Below are 15,112 nucleotides of genomic sequence, written 5' to 3'. Positions count from 1 at the left end.
GCTACTGTCTCTGTTCTAGAAATAACATCCAACGTCCATTTCTCCCAGTTCAGCTGGTGCTCAGTTGTATGCCAGCTAGCTCCAGAGTGCCCATTGCAAGCATAAATTGCCCGATGTAATACAGAATCCAAACAGCATAGCCCATCCAGACTTGATGTGAAGATGAAACAGGCACAAGAAATCTCCCCGAAGCCAAAATTGTATCAGAAACCGTGAATACAACAGCTCCCAGTGCGAGTATGTCGCTCTTGATCGTCAATGCCGAGAATATCATACCTAAAATGGCGCAGGTATAGAGAAGAATCGGTAAGCGAAGCTCGCTGTTCACTCGTGGGATCAGCAGCGTCAACATCGTGGGACCCAATAAGACAGCCGACATAACGATAGCGACGCGTGATTGATCTTCCAGAATAAGACTCTTTGCACCTGTCTGATAGAAAAGTGTGATGTAGCAGAGATGCGATGTCAAGAAGCTCCCAAGGCCAGCTAGGAACGCCGGTTCGGAGTCCCAAGCAAGGAACGCATCGCCCAGCGCCCCAAAACTGAGTGCAGCTAGAAGATATGTCGGCCCATCCACAATCTTGACGAGGATTGCCAGGAGAGACACTGCGAGCGTTTTGGTGATCATCCGCGAGTAGCTTGGACTCGCACGAGCTTTGACGCCATAGAGGATGGCTGCGGTTAAGGAACTAGCAAGAAGGTAATTTTCTGGCAACATGGTGTTGATTTGATTTGATGTTGGGTACAGAACTGTTTTCTCAAATGTAAAGTCGTGAATTTATGGTCATGGCTTGAGTTGACCTCGGCATTCAGTATATCCGCACGTGACAACCCCATTAGATGACCTGCCTGTCTAGGCTACTTCTGCCACTCTAGATGTCCTCTCTTGGTAAATACAGAATTTGAGAGGTACTCGTGTGAGTTCTGAAGTGGGCGGGGATAATTTCAAAGCTCGGGTACCAGGGTTTGTTGTCGCGCATTTACACAAGAAGCCTCATTGTCTTGCATTGACGACTATGACGGTTTACAGTAAGACTCGGAGCAAAAACAATCATGTCCAAGACATCCTCTTTCTGTGTGACGGTCAGCGACTGCAGAAATCAATAGTGACGGGCTCAACCGTTCATGAACGTAAGGAGTCGAGACAGCAGTCGCAGTAACACTGCCATGTATCATATTGTCATTGCTGAGTCCTGATTGCGGCAATCACTGATTAGGCTCATCACTTTAGTTCGAATCCCTCTGAACCATTGATTCACAGTGCTCACGCAAGTATAAATTGTTCAATTTTCTATCAGCAAATTTCTCTCAAACTCCAGTACAAATCAGCAGCCTTACTGACAATCCCTTCTCCATACTCAAAATGAGCCCCAAGGTACGATGGATTCATGTCTTTTTGCACAAGAAGGACAGCGCTCCCAACCCCGAAGCACAGCTTTCGAAACTCAGAGAGGTCAGCGATTGGTGCTGGTACTATGAACTCCACGAAGGCGGCGCTGTCCTTCAAATGAAGGCCCGTATTCCCGGAGCTATCGACGACTCACTTGTCGACGCTGTGAATATGCTGAGGAGGCTTGGAGCTTCAGGGGACTGGACGTTGTCTCACCACGTGGTGACGTCGAACGCTATGCATTATTCTGAGGTGGATAATAAGAGGGCGCTTGCTTGCTGAGTTGGGCTATTGCTTAAAAGCGATGTGGCTTCCGAAGAAAAGAAATTTATAGTTTAAATGAAAAGGTTGAATTCTCTCAGTCTCTTTTATCATATTCAGGATCGAGGTCCGGAGCTTTCTTCCGTTACCTGGCCCGGCAAGGCATTCTGCTAAGTTAGGCAGTGCGGGGTACTACGCTGAGCTAGCAAACGGCCGTTGATGGCAATTTGAGAAAACAGGCTGGAAAAATGAGAAGACCAACAGACAATAAAACAGGCTTACCTTCCTCTATACGTCATATTACTTGGTGCAGCCTGGAAATGCGGCTGTGCGACGCCATCTAGCAATAAGTGTAACAAGATAATGAACACACAGAAGTCCGGTTCAGCTGAAAGGCAGCCTGTCTCAGGCCATCCAATCGCAGCGGATTGTCAAACGACTCAGCCCTTCCATGGGCTTTACTCAAGGCGCTTTCAATCTTCGTCAGACGCCAAACTTCCAACTACTAATATCACGCGTCGACTCCGAATCTGAATCATGAATACTCACGAGAACGTGTTTTAGCGAGGTTGGTGACGTCCAAAAGGACAGTTATGTTTCTACATAGAGGCCAGCTTTTAAGAGGTGTCCGAGGCGCAGCGCATGCTCAGCCTCGATTGCTGCACCGGCTACATGCTCATCCGCCTCATCAATGGCTTTCAACGCAGACTTCGGATGAAACGCGCACCAAGAGCCCGCGATCAAAGACGGCATTTAGAAATATAGTATGGATGTCCGTCGGTGCCCTTGTCTGGGGCCAAGTCTTTATCTCATATGTGTACGAGCCTCTCAGAGACAATGGCGTCTTCACAAATGTTGCCCAATCGACGGTTTTTCGCGCGATACCAACAAAATTCGGACAACCGAACGAAAGAGCGAAAAACAAGCTGTACCAACCTATTACTAGCGACAAAGAAATTCGACTTCTCATCTTAGAGCCGGGGACACGCGAGGAAGCATTGGATTGCCAGTTAGTTAATGCTGAATTGTCCTGGAGGACCAGATTCGAGGCTCTCTCGTACGCCTGGGGATCTGATACTACCGAGTTTCAGTTGAGCTGCTCTGGACATACATTTAATGTAAAGGCGAATCTCTACGATGCTTTGCTGGACTTGCGGCACCCCAGAAAAAAACGGATTCTATGGATCGACGCTCTCTGCATCAACCAGTCCGATAACAGTGAGAAGTCAAAGCAGATCATGCTAATGCATGAAATCTACTCTCAAGCTCAAGAAGTACTCATCTATCTTGGTAGATCTGACCCTTCCGTTCAAGGAGCCATAGAGTCGATGCGTTGGCTTGACTGGAAGTTCACGCGTCTCTACCTCAAACAATTCCTCCTGGGTTCCAACGTTGGCATGGCCAGCTTTTGGGTTGACAGCTGGACCAAGATGAAATCCATCACTCAACAAGACTTCAGCTGGGACCCAATAGTCAATCTGCTGAACCGGCCATGGTTTCAACGCACTTGGGTTATCCAGGAGGCCGTCATACCTAAGCATGCACAAGTCATATGTGGTGATCAAACGATCTCTTGGGTAAGGTTTCTGAGAGTCGTAGATGCCATCAAGTACTACCAATCCTCCGTCAAGACAGTGCCTGGGTATCATACGATATACAACACCATCTCCAGTCTAGATTTGATGAGGTCAGCTCGGAACAACCGTCATCCCAGGATCTACATACTAGGCCAGCAATTTTATCGTCCGCTCTTGACTGGACACCAAATTCAAGGTCAAGATGATTCTAGACTGCTTGACCTCGTCTTGATGAGCCGCAAATACAAGTGCACATATCCTCATGACAAGATCTTTGGCTTGCTTGGCGTCACACTAGAAGATACAGGAAGCCACCTCTTAAACCCAGATTACGAGAATTGGCCAATGGAAGCCTACCGAAACTTTGTCCTCTGGGAAATCAGACATAACGGCAGCCTTTGTATCCTTGGGACGAGCTCGCAGAAAGGCAAGTCGGATAGGTCGTCCCCGTCGTGGGTCCCAGACTTTAACAACCTTGATCCAATAGAAGGGTTGACCAGGTCTATGTTCAAGAACTCAGGGTTTGATGCCAGCGCCGGGCTTCCGATGGAAGTACGAGAATCGAACAATAATGGGACATTGCACATCAAGGGTAGTATAGTCGACACAATCCACACTGTTGGCAAGAATACCTTCAAAGACAAGTCCAGCAGTTTTAGTAAGCCCGAGCGAAGGGGCGGGCGACTTTCTGTGTATGAGCAACTTCAAGTCAACAGAGGAATGATCGAAGAAGCAAGAGACATCTGGCTGGAAGCAACGAAAGGGTTGGCACGAGGCATTGGGCCCGCCCCCAAGGCTAAGGGCATCTTCACAACCACAATTACAGATGGTAAACCCATACCGAATGGCTCGATCTCTCCGGCCTGGGAGCCATTTCTCCGCACTCTATTCGGCGACATATCTGTCGGGAGCTAATACTCTGCCTTCATGAGAGAAATTTCTACGTCTTTTGTTCGTTTGACGCTTATAGGGGATGTGTTTCCTGAAGGCTACGCTAGAGGGGAACAGCTCTTCTGGATAAGAGCACTCGGCTACTTTGCGGCAATAGCGCAGTCGAGACGCTTTGCGAGCACAGATATGGGGCCGGTCGGCTATGTGCCTATGAGGGCCAAGAGGGGAGATTTGGTGGTGATTCTATACGGGTCTAAAGTGCCGTTCGTAGTCAGGGAGATGGGACATGGCAGATATGCTTTGGTAGGGGAGTGCTACATGGATGGGATTATGCGCGGCGAGGGAATCAGGTTTGCAAAATACGAGAACAGAGATTTAGAACTGACATTAGTGTAGAAATACAACGGCACTAACATCGATCCATCTGAGCAGGCATCTTTCTCGCTTCACTATATATATGAACTAAGAACAATAGCCAGATCTGTCGAGAACATATCAAGCCATTAACCATTCGCGATTACTCTACAAGATTGGGACTATCGCAGCGCTATACGCGGCAGTCTCGGATAATGACACGATAATTCACCCTCGAGTCTAGACTTTGAGCGACGACGATGTCTTGCAAAGCACCTCCACGTTCTATCGGCCGCTAAGATAGCGCCCATAATTTCCACCATTTAGCAGAGACCGGTGACACCCGATTGCCTTTGATCGGTTATCACAAAGGATCTCACATCAAGATCTCGATTAACCCAGCGAAAAAACAAAAAAACGTCAATCTCTAATCCTTGTGACCAACACATTCAACAAGACAAATGAACAGAAATGCACGCATCGGATCAGTGGAAGTGGATAATTGGTCTCTATGAAGATCTTCATAACGCTAAAAGTCCATGTCAAAGCTGACGCACAAACCCCTGACGCTTATGCAGGTGGGCTTGAATTAACTTTTCTGAGCTCAGACTTTTGCAAGGACAAATGCGTGAGATGCGAGACGGCTTGTAATTAACATCTTACGATGATTGTGACTCGACCTGCAGGAGACCAGGGAATATCGACGCCACGTAGGCTGCGACGGACGAGACCGCAGGCTAGATCGTCTACTAATCCAGCCTGGAATTAGGGCGAGATGCCCTGTAGTTTAGCCCGCTGTGGCTTTTTTTTCTTCACGGGCACGGGCGGGAGGGGCCGGCAAATGCCATTCCTTGGACTGAAGCTACGGCAGATGAACACGTTCACTTTAATTCAATGAGTCAGAGCAGAAGGTGAGCAAGGAGAAGAATGACTGGCGATGCAGTCGCGTGTTTTTTCATTAATAAATACATAGAATAGGTATCCAAGAAGCCTTCCCGGTTAAAAAAGTGAAGATAAAAGAGGGAATCACTTGTAAATCACCACCAAACTCCCATCCCATAAATAAATCCGTAAATTCAGGTTAGATCACCCAGGTCAAATCATTTAGCCATGGAGATTCCGTTTCCTGCCTCGAGGGTATCATTGGAGTCAATCGAGCATCGTCGGTCCTTGACAAACTTGGGCCACGTGTTGGTGAGCACAAGATACTTGATGTGCTTCTCCGAGTCGTCGAAAATAGTCGCATCAAAGCCCTCGGGGATATCACCCCAGTACATAGCCTTGTCGCTCATGTATCCAGTGTCAGCGACAGAGTCAGCTGCCATGATACCTGTCTCGGATCCGTGTGATGATGCAGCTGAGGACTTGACTTTGGTGGGTGTAGTCACCATCTGGAACGTCTCGAATGGCAACGCTGGGTCAACCTGCTTCTTGTCGCCGTAGAGGATGCGCGCAGAACTCTCAAAGACACCCTCTAGTATCTTTTGTTGCTGCGATGACAGGTTGATCTGGAATTCTGCGTCGCGAGAGCTGATGAAGCCGGTGTAGATGCGAAGAGCGCTGTTAAATCTCTCGCGGACGAGTTCTTGCACCGACGGCTCCTTGATCTTCTCTGGGTCGCGCACAGCAGGCGGTAATGAAGACTTCCACTCAGCGACAGCTCGTAGAAAAGCAATGTTTTCACCAGAGAAGTCACGAAGGGCTGAGAATTGCTGAAGAGGTTCGGGGTTACGCTCAAGCACGTACTCGAGAGCTTCCATGGTGAGGATACTCTCACCAGACGCGCTGCTCTTGACAGAACCGTCCTTGGACCAGGACGTCAGAGCAGAGGGGGCAACAGTAGTAGAACCAGTAGCGACAGATCGAGCACCATTTGTCGCCGCGCTTTTGTTGAGCTGCCATTGAGCGATGGAGTCGAGGGTCTCTTGGCGGAGGTTCTGGTGCTGGATGACTTCCCAGCAGGGCCAGAAGATGGTAAAGATCTCAATGGCCATGATGGAGATGGCGAGCCTATTGTGCGACAGTGAGCGGGGATGTTTCTTAATAGGGAGGCCCTTGCTGAGGTAGGTGGCTTACCATTGAGGAGGAATCCAGTAGTAATTGACGGGTGCCATGGCAGGAACATACAAGGCGATGAGCCACATAGGAGTGGCATGGAGGCTGTTGTGTCTCGGTCAGTTTATGGTGTTGGCCCTGATCAAGGGATGACTTACTTAGCAATGCAGCATGCGACGGTTTGGACTCTCCATCCCTGCGTGTCGTTGACACCGCGGGCCTGCCAGAGGATGTAAGGGGCGACGATCCATGCCCAAAGGAACTGCCAGAATACAGAGGGCCACCTTGCAAAGAGAGGGTCAGTAACATATCGCAATGAGATCAGATCGAGGGGGGAGTATGCTTACCATTCCCAGCCCTTTCCGACCTGAGACTTTCGGTACTCCTCAGAGCCGGGATGGACTTCCGTGCCGGCAACACCCCATGAGGGATGGAACTTTTTAGATAAGCACCACATGATGATGGTGAGGATGAACTGCATACGTTAGCATCGCCATGCATATGTTGTGATGAGTTCCATACCTGAACTACCATTCCCAGTCCAACCGTAACGAGAATCTTCTTTGAGTAATCAAGCGCCTGAAAGCGCCCAAGCAACGACCCAGGTCTAACACGACTCTTGGACGGCATCTTCTCATCCGAAGCAAACAGTTCCTTCTGCTGCTTCGCGACATGCAGAAAACGGCTGTTGGAGGCGTGGAACAGTGCGATGCCGAAGGGGAAGTACAGGCTCATGATCCAGAACTCGCCCTCGGGCGTGAACAGCGGGAAGTACACGTATCCGGTCTGGATGGCTCCCCAGTAGATGTGAAGAAGGATGATAGCGGCGAAGGAGAGCGGGAGGTCGCGGATTCGAAGCATGGGCATGTCGCGACGTCTCCAGAGGAAGACCATGCCGCCCGCGACGATGAATGTCCAGATGAATGTCCAGACGATCCAGAAGATGCCGAGGCCATCGAGTCTGGCCTCGGGTTTTTCGGTTTCGGCCATTGTAGTAGCGAGTTAATGAAAAATATGAGAGAGGATCGATGTTGTCGAGGAATAGGGAAATAATTCTTTTTTAATTGTAAGGAACGTGGTTTGGAAAGGAATGTGTCGGGTCTCCGCAACACAAAAACGGTTCGAGAGAGCAAGAGAGGCACAAAGCGGAGATGACGACGATATATAGTAATACGTTTTATCGAGCGTGATTCCCCAAGCGTCCAGACGCTAAACAGGGATTAAAGAAATCTCTTGCAGTGAAAAGCGAGCGAGAGAAAGTGAAAATGAGGAAAGAGATCGAGAGTGATCTAACAAGAAACACGCCCCCCAGATAATGGCCCATCCCTTGCGCACACCCGACCTGAGCTTGGGCTCGGGAAAGCCAGGTTAGTGCCGTCTAAGCTCCCGACCTCCGGTGATCTTGGCCCGTCTTGGGGTAAGGCTGCCCCCTCCCCCTGTGAGATCCAACCCGCAATTCGGGACAATTCACGAGAAAACATGTCCACTTCGCTCAGACTGACAGCAAGACTAAGGGATATTGGTTTATGAACAGACCGGAGACCGGTTCGCAAGGTGAAATTGCAGATCGACGTAGTTCGACGTCTCTCTGATCTGTTAAGCTACGCGTTTGTGATGAATTTGTCCTGGGGTATTTTATTTGCTTCTTTGCGTAAGGGCGGTTTGAGACATTGACGACTATAGCAAGGATCATCCTGTGTGACCAGCTTTTGATTCATCGCCGGCGCCGTGACGATGATCCAAACGCCCTTGCATCGCAACGCTCAGCATCCGTTCAGCCACGAGCGTAACATTTCTTTTTGCTTTTCACTGATATCACCTGTTCACGCTATGTCTCTCTTCTCTTTTCCACGATATCATCTCGAGGCGCCATGATTGCTGACCGAGTTTGACGCCACAGTGAGAGAAACATCCAGTTAAGTTCGTTAGTGAAACGCAGCACGAAAAGCTTGTGCGCCCCCCGAGGACTCGTACTGTATGTCCAAACGGCCGCTTCACGTAACGGCTGCGATGCGTTTGGATTGTATCGCGGAGGCGGGCGGGATTAAAACGGCTGGGGGAAGCAGTTCGTCCACCGCCGTTTTTCTATCGTCTTTTTTCATCCCTTGCGTCTGGTATTGTGTGCTGCTCTGCTGGCTCCCTTGCAGTGATGAGCATGTGCTGGAGGTAGGGAGACACAGACACAGAGACAGCTGCATGGGGCTTGTGCTTGTATCCACTGTGATTTAGGTTACCGTTTTGTGTTCCTGGCGTTTCGCGTTTGAGTTTATGACGGCGCCGAGTTTCTTTTTTGCGCAAACTGCAATCACTGTAACTTTTTGATCGTGAACAAAAGAAACGAGAGGATTTCTTGGGTGATGATGTTGCATTGGAATCAGGGAGTACCTTATCCCCCGGCTTCACGTCACCCCCACTCGAGCGCGATAAACGAAGAGCTGAAGTCGATCCTCAGTGCCATCCCATCACCATCACCTGTCATCACATTGCATTGCATCGCATCAATTGGTTTGGGTTGGCTGCATCGTTGGTGGAGGCTAATTTAGTCCAGCCAGCCTCAATTGCGAGACACGCATATGGTGACTTCCGTCCAACCGTTTTCATAATACGTTGACATTATTGCAAGAGGCGCACATTTAGCGCCCGGAAAAGAAAAGTCGAGCGTGAGAGGGCAGGGCAGGCCATCACTCCCGATGAATGTGAGTGAGGCCTCAAATCTGATCGGTTGTAGATCTCAATCCCCGAGCAAGATGCAATCGCGGGCCCTGCGCTGTCAAGGTAAAATGACGGCCCAGAACCAGGGCCCGACGAGAATAGCCTGGGCATCAAAAAAGAAATGATCAGCCCAATCTCGTCGTCATAAGCGACGCTGCATCGTTTACCGGTTCTGCCTCTCCACCTCAGCCAACTCCGTAACAGTGCAGATACCCGTCACCGAACCACGAGATAATGGTGCAACGAGACTCGGTGTTTTGTGAGCACAGGTTTTGAAGCAGTAACTATCGCGTGGCAGGAAGAGACTTTACTTCGATTGTCCTGGTTTGAGTGGCACAGCTAGCTCTCGATATCCCGTAGATGCCGTCCCCGCTCTCGACACCTTGTGAGCTGTCAGGAGATTGCGCTGTGGGGAAAGATCGGCACTGGCTGGATAAATGACGGGGGTTTCCAGTGGCACCTCGCACCAGTAAAACCACCGGAGTCCGTAATGTTTTCTCTTCAGCCGTGACACTAACAACTCTCACCATATCACAATCAATTTGCTTGTTGGTGAGAATAAACAAACACAAACAAGGATCTTGAACAAATGCTCCGAAGATCACAACATCTCCACTCTTTTGTCACTTCTGACACGATCTTAACCGACTACGACCCTCTATCCTTGCACCAGCTGGTCAAGGGGCGGCCCCCATTAAAACAAATCCATTTCAGCAGTGGAAAGGATCTACACTTTCAGTGCCGAAACATATCGGTGCGACTTGGCGGATTCAGCAGCGGTAATAATAAAAAATACAGTGGTCACTTCAATTCACTTTAATTCAATTTACGCCGTCGCGGGAGAAATCAGTTCCGCGCCTGAAGGGTTTCATTGATGTGATATTAGTGCCGTCGCCAAGAAAATAAATGCCGACACCAACATGTGAATAGTAATCCTGCTGTGCTCATTCAAACATTTTAGACAGATTCTGGACAGGCCACGCCCTCGCATCTCGAAACTTGTCGACTACACCCCTCAGCGCCCTCCTCTCATACAAATCCGTGAAAAAGTCGCCGTACAACTCCATCCCAAACGCAGCGTGCACAAGAGCCGGTGGGCACCCCGGATGGCAGAGGCTTATCCCACACAGATCAAGTATCATCTGCCGGACCTGATTCTCGATATCTCTCCACTGCGCACGTGTCGATGAATTTCCCCTGATTTGACGTCAGTGGATCACCCAAAGTAAATTGAGTTGACTTGACCTACCCGAGGAAGGGGTTCTCTGCCATTAGCACCATCTTCGCTATGATGCTCAGCTGCATGGTTGTCACCTCCAGCGCGGACGAGTACCAGATTATCGGGAATATCTCCCCATTCGACCTGTCAGCTGGTCGTACATAGAACGGCTGATACTCCCTCCGTGCTTCATCCTCCAGAACCTCGCCCTGCTTCTGAAGTCGCACTGAACCCGTTAGTCTCACCACCACTTAATCAATGGGTAGTACATACGCCATTCTTGTTCGGAACCATCAGCCCATCGCCATTTCGCAACCTGCGCCGTGTGAAGAACAATCTTATTCGCCTTTGACGCACCGTTTCCATACTCTGGATCTAGAACCATCTTTGGCGGATGGCGCTTCGTAAACGAGTGGTACAACTCCTGGCGAACGGCCATCCAATACGCCGCTTGGATAAGTGATCGGCGGCCAAAGAGGGTCCGCGACGGTGGACTTCTCAGCACAGCGTCGATGATGGCTAGGAAATTAACCTGAGGTTTCGCGTTCCGCCTCTGGTTCCGCTCCTGCTCTTGATCTTCCTCGTCGTCGATCTCTTCCAGCTGCCGGAGAATAACTGCAACCCTTCAGTTTGAGCTATTCCTACTCTGTTTTGGTGAGGTCTTACCAGCTGTGGCGATGATGCTCTCGAGCTTTTCGTCGTCTTGGATTAGGTGAAAGTCTCGTAGGGCGGGAATGCACTTCAGCGTGTATTCTACTGCGTCGTGGGGTGTGAGTTTGGGAAGTAATTGGCCCTGGTAGAGAATTCCCTGTGGTGTTTTGTATTTCGGCAGTCGGCTTAGATGGCGCGCTGAGAGGGCGAATATGGCGTAGAGAAGCGGTGGGTGGTGTCGAGCGCGGAGGGGTACAACGAGTTGAAAGTGGCGTCTCTCATCGCATAGATCGAGCTGCTCACGTTAGCATTTATCATCCACTTCTACCAGATCGTCGGTACCCAATGTGACAGCTCTTCAACAAAGTATCGAAGCAAACACGCCTCTTGCGGATCCTCGAGTGGGAATTTCGTTACTTCTCCTGAGTTGTACGGCTGGTGTGATCGCGGAGAAGGGACATGATCTTGCGGTGGACCATACGGAGATGAATGGTCGTGGGCTACGGTGTATGCGCTCGAGGTGCTCGGCAGGTCCGTGGGTGATCGACCTGTCGCCTGCTGCCATGGCGAAGAAGGATAGCTGGGTGAGTTTCCAGCTGATGTGTTTGCCACTTGGAATACTGGGTTGCTTCTTGGGGGCTCATTGTAAGTTGTCTCTGTAGAGTCGTTGAAATCGGCTGGGGCTGTTGAAGGTGGGCCTGCACCTCCTTCTAGTGGACTTTGCGGATTGACATTGACTGTTGAATGATGAATGACTTTCTTGAGTGCGATGGTATCTTGCTCAATGACTTACAGTCTCTAATCTCACTGTTAACCCAAGTCTGATTCGTCAAAGGTCCAGTTGAAGCATTCCGAAAGACAGTTTTCTTCGCAGGTCGAGCACATGGTAAGTTCTTGATAATACATCGGTGACACCTCGGCTGTCCCTCATCGCCTATAATTAATTAATCAGTCATCATTCACTATCCATATCTGCTCCCTTCAATGAATTCGCCTACATTTGACATGTTTTTCTAAAGCCCTGTCAGCACCCCGCATCCAGCCACTGACGCGACGATCTCACCTTTACATTGAAGACATGGTCTCTTTATCACTGGCATCGTTCTCAAACAATTTGTATGAGACCGAAAAGATGCTGCGACATTGTAATCGAGACTTTCTCACTGGGTATCCACCATTCGAGGGCTCATTGCGAAGCTTTTCCCATCACGTGCGGTGGAATCGCTCTTCTCTCCGAGACGTTGACGCGTCTTGAGCTACCCTACACAGTCCTGAGTTGCAACCTCTTGAAATCATCACTGGAGCAGGAAGAGGCGAGATATCATCATTGATTGGGATGTGTAATATTTTGGCGTCGTAAAAACTGTTACTTATTGATAGAATGAAAATTGAAGCTGTTGGGCGTCTATTGATTGAAACTGGCTTAGCGTGATCCTCCTGTGATCTCCTTGTGTCAGCCTCATCCCAATCTCAACCGTGAACATTTTCGCTCTCACAAACACCAAAAATGTCACGAACAACAAGATCAACCGCCAAAAGACTAACCCGTCTCCAACCCCCATCCCCAGCACCTACACCGTCCTCCGCAACCCCCCCAGAAACAAAACTCTTCCCAACCCCATCCTCATTCGAATCCTACCTCTCCCAAAACCACTCCACCAACCAATCCGGTCTCTGGCTCAAAATCGCAAAAAAGAACTCCCCCATCCCCTCAATAACATACGACCAAGCCCTCGACACAGCCCTCTGCTACGGCTGGATCGACGGCCAGCGCAAAGCCCTCGACGCCACGCACTTCATACAGCGCTTCACGCCCCGTCGGAGGAAAAGTCTCTGGTCCCAGCGGAATGTTGACAAAGTCGCTGTTTTGATAGCCGCGGGTCGTATGAAACCTGCGGGGCTGGCGGAGGTTGATGCGGCGAGGGATGATGGGCGTTGGGAGAGGGCGTATTCGTCGTCGAGTAATGTAACTGTGCCGCAGGATTTTGAAATCGCGATGGAGGGGAATGAAGCGGCGGGGGAGTTTTGGAAGGGGTTGGGTAAGACGAAGAGATATAGCTTTTTATGGAGGTTGGAGACAGCGAAGAGGCCGGAGACGAGGAGGAAGCGGATAGAGCAGTTTGTTGAGCTACTCGCTGCTGGGAAGACTGTTTGATCCATCGCTGGGATTATATCAAAAATATCTACAGTTACTCAAACATGATGTACGGAGGGAGAACGGCATGGAATTAATAGTCATCTTCGTCGTAGCCAACTTCGCCTTCTCCATCTGACTCATCCGCCATGCCCATCGTGAAAGGATTCCGCTCTTCTTCGCTCTCCTCGTCTGCAGTCCTGCTGCTAGCTTCTGAATCATCGCCCACTGGGTTCTCCTGTCGATGGAGACGTAGTCTCTCAGCGAGAGATAGTTTCTTGGGCGGTTCGTCTTCGTCTTCTGAGTTGTCACTTTCTTCTTCACTTTCTTCGCTGGGAGAGTCGCTTGCGTGGGCGCCGCCTTCGTCTTCATCCTCATCATCTGACACGATTGCCCTTGAGCGCTGCTGTGTCTGTTCCTGCACCTCTGGCTCATCATCCTCGTCATCGTCAGATTCAACGATCCGAGTCCTCGCGCGCTTCGTTGTGGGTTCCACGTCCTCCTCGTCTTCATCATCGGAATCGGAGACTACTCGTCGTTTGCGTCCGCGCTGCACGGGCGCTGCTTCTGGCTCGGGTTCAGGACTTGAAAAGTTTGCGCCAGCGCCGTCATCATCCTCATCGTCGGAGATTTCTTGGGCGACAGGCGGAGGGGAACCGCTGGCTAATGAGATGCCCTCTTCGTCTGAGGGGTCATACGTCTCGACAATCTCATCGTCGTCAATGCCATCGCTTTCATACTCATCGAGGTCGGGTCCATTGTTGCCATCATCATCATCGTCGTCATCATCCTCATCTGAAGTGTCGTCGCCGAGATCAGGCCCAAGTGTCTGCAGCAACTCAAACCGTCGAAGTCCACGCTCGTACTCAAAAGCAACCATGGGCCATGCCTTGAGACCTCGTTGCTCCAACTCGCTCCCAAGGGGATCAGGCAAGTTATCCCAAGTATCCCTGTCGATCTGGAATGTCGCAAAGTCTGGATGTCGCTGTAAATCAGGCCAGCACCACAAGAACTGCAGGTCTTCTCCGAGACCAGGCTGTTTTTCGTATGTTTGCGTTTGATAGCGGTTGATGAGATCTGATGTGCACCAGCCCAAAGTGGACTTTTGGCAATCCGTACTCGAGACGTTCACGTAGAAGCACTCCAGCTGGGTGAACTGCCTCAAGAGCGCTGGTACGTCGGGACCGCTCAGATCATCGAGGATGTTAGGCCCGCCAATCGCAAAGTTTTTGACCTCGCTGGCGAAACCTGGTAGGTGAAACACCATTCTCCCCGGTGGACAACTGAGACCATTCATCAGAACAACGTCTGAGTTCTTGTTGAAGCGAACAGTGGCGTCTCCAGAACCAGCATCGATGCTCAGAGAATCAGGAAAGGCATTGGTGGCTAGAGCGCGCGACTCCTTGTGAACAGCAAACACCGCGCGGAGGTTCTTTGTCTGATCACCAAGCGCAATACCGTCGCGTACAGTCCAAACAAAAGAACTCGCTGCGTCGGGATGAAGGGCTGTTCCATACGAGATCTGAAAGTCAAGCACGCGATGCCGAGCGCAAAGTTCCGGACAGAACAGCTCCCAGATGGTATTGCGCAACTCACTAGGAAGCCGACCAAACTGGGGAAACGAGTCGAGATAGGGATCCTGGGTGAGGTCTTCGCGGTGATAAATGTCGTCGTCTTCTTCATCGCTGGACTCTTCGTCGCTGCCTTCAGCGGCCATGGTATCTAGCAAGCCGCCGCCGTCGGAATCATCGTCGTCGGACTCGGAGGATTCAGATTCAGAGCCGGATTCATTTTCGCCGGATTCTTCTTGAGGGCGCTCGTCGTTAATCTCATTTTCGCTCTGGTCGGAGTGAGATTCGGCCATGTTT

General features: G+C 50.3%; 5 protein-coding genes across 5 annotated transcripts; 1 reads left to right on the top strand and 4 right to left on the bottom strand.

The window, feature by feature from the left end:
• Positions 1–49: 49 nt before the first annotated feature.
• On the bottom strand, positions 50–718 carry FTJAE_2301 (uncharacterized protein; the record flags this gene model as incomplete). The annotated part of the gene is made up of 1 exon (XM_037348482.1): positions 50–718. The coding sequence occupies one exon, from the start codon at positions 716–718 to the stop codon at positions 50–52; it is 669 nt and encodes a 222-aa protein (XP_037210553.1).
• A 645-nt stretch (positions 719–1,363) lies between these two features.
• FTJAE_2300 (heterokaryon incompatibility 6 OR allele) lies at positions 1,364–4,143 on the top strand (the record flags this gene model as incomplete). Its single annotated transcript, XM_037348481.1, has 2 exons — positions 1,364–1,642; positions 2,266–4,143. The coding sequence occupies 2 exons, from the start codon at positions 1,364–1,366 to the stop codon at positions 4,141–4,143; spliced, it is 2,157 nt and encodes a 718-aa protein (XP_037210552.1).
• Positions 4,144–5,573: 1,430 nt separating this feature from the next.
• On the bottom strand, positions 5,574–7,518 carry FTJAE_2299 (uncharacterized protein; the record flags this gene model as incomplete). Its single annotated transcript, XM_037348478.1, has 5 exons — positions 5,574–6,483; positions 6,550–6,633; positions 6,687–6,812; positions 6,876–7,003; positions 7,051–7,518. The coding sequence occupies 5 exons, from the start codon at positions 7,516–7,518 to the stop codon at positions 5,574–5,576; spliced, it is 1,716 nt and encodes a 571-aa protein (XP_037210551.1).
• A 2,967-nt stretch (positions 7,519–10,485) lies between these two features.
• Positions 10,486–11,675, bottom strand: FTJAE_2298 (uncharacterized protein; the record flags this gene model as incomplete). Its single annotated transcript, XM_037348477.1, has 4 exons — positions 10,486–10,685; positions 10,733–11,074; positions 11,126–11,405; positions 11,592–11,675. 4 exons carry the CDS (start codon positions 11,673–11,675, stop codon positions 10,486–10,488), a joined length of 906 nt encoding a protein of 301 aa, XP_037210550.1.
• A 1,663-nt stretch (positions 11,676–13,338) lies between these two features.
• FTJAE_2297 (sarcoplasmic reticulum histidine-rich calcium-binding precursor) lies at positions 13,339–15,108 on the bottom strand (the record flags this gene model as incomplete). The annotated part of the gene is made up of 1 exon (XM_037348476.1): positions 13,339–15,108. One exon carries the CDS (start codon positions 15,106–15,108, stop codon positions 13,339–13,341), a length of 1,770 nt encoding a protein of 589 aa, XP_037210549.1.
• Positions 15,109–15,112: the final 4 nt, after the last annotated feature.

This window comes from Fusarium tjaetaba (genome assembly GCF_013396195.1).
Source record: "Fusarium tjaetaba strain NRRL 66243 chromosome Unknown NRRL66243_c0000041, whole genome shotgun sequence".
NCBI lineage: Eukaryota > Fungi > Ascomycota > Sordariomycetes > Hypocreales > Nectriaceae > Fusarium > Fusarium tjaetaba.
The sequence above is the reverse complement of the archived record's forward strand: the minus strand, read 5'-3'. Positions and strand labels throughout refer to the sequence as shown.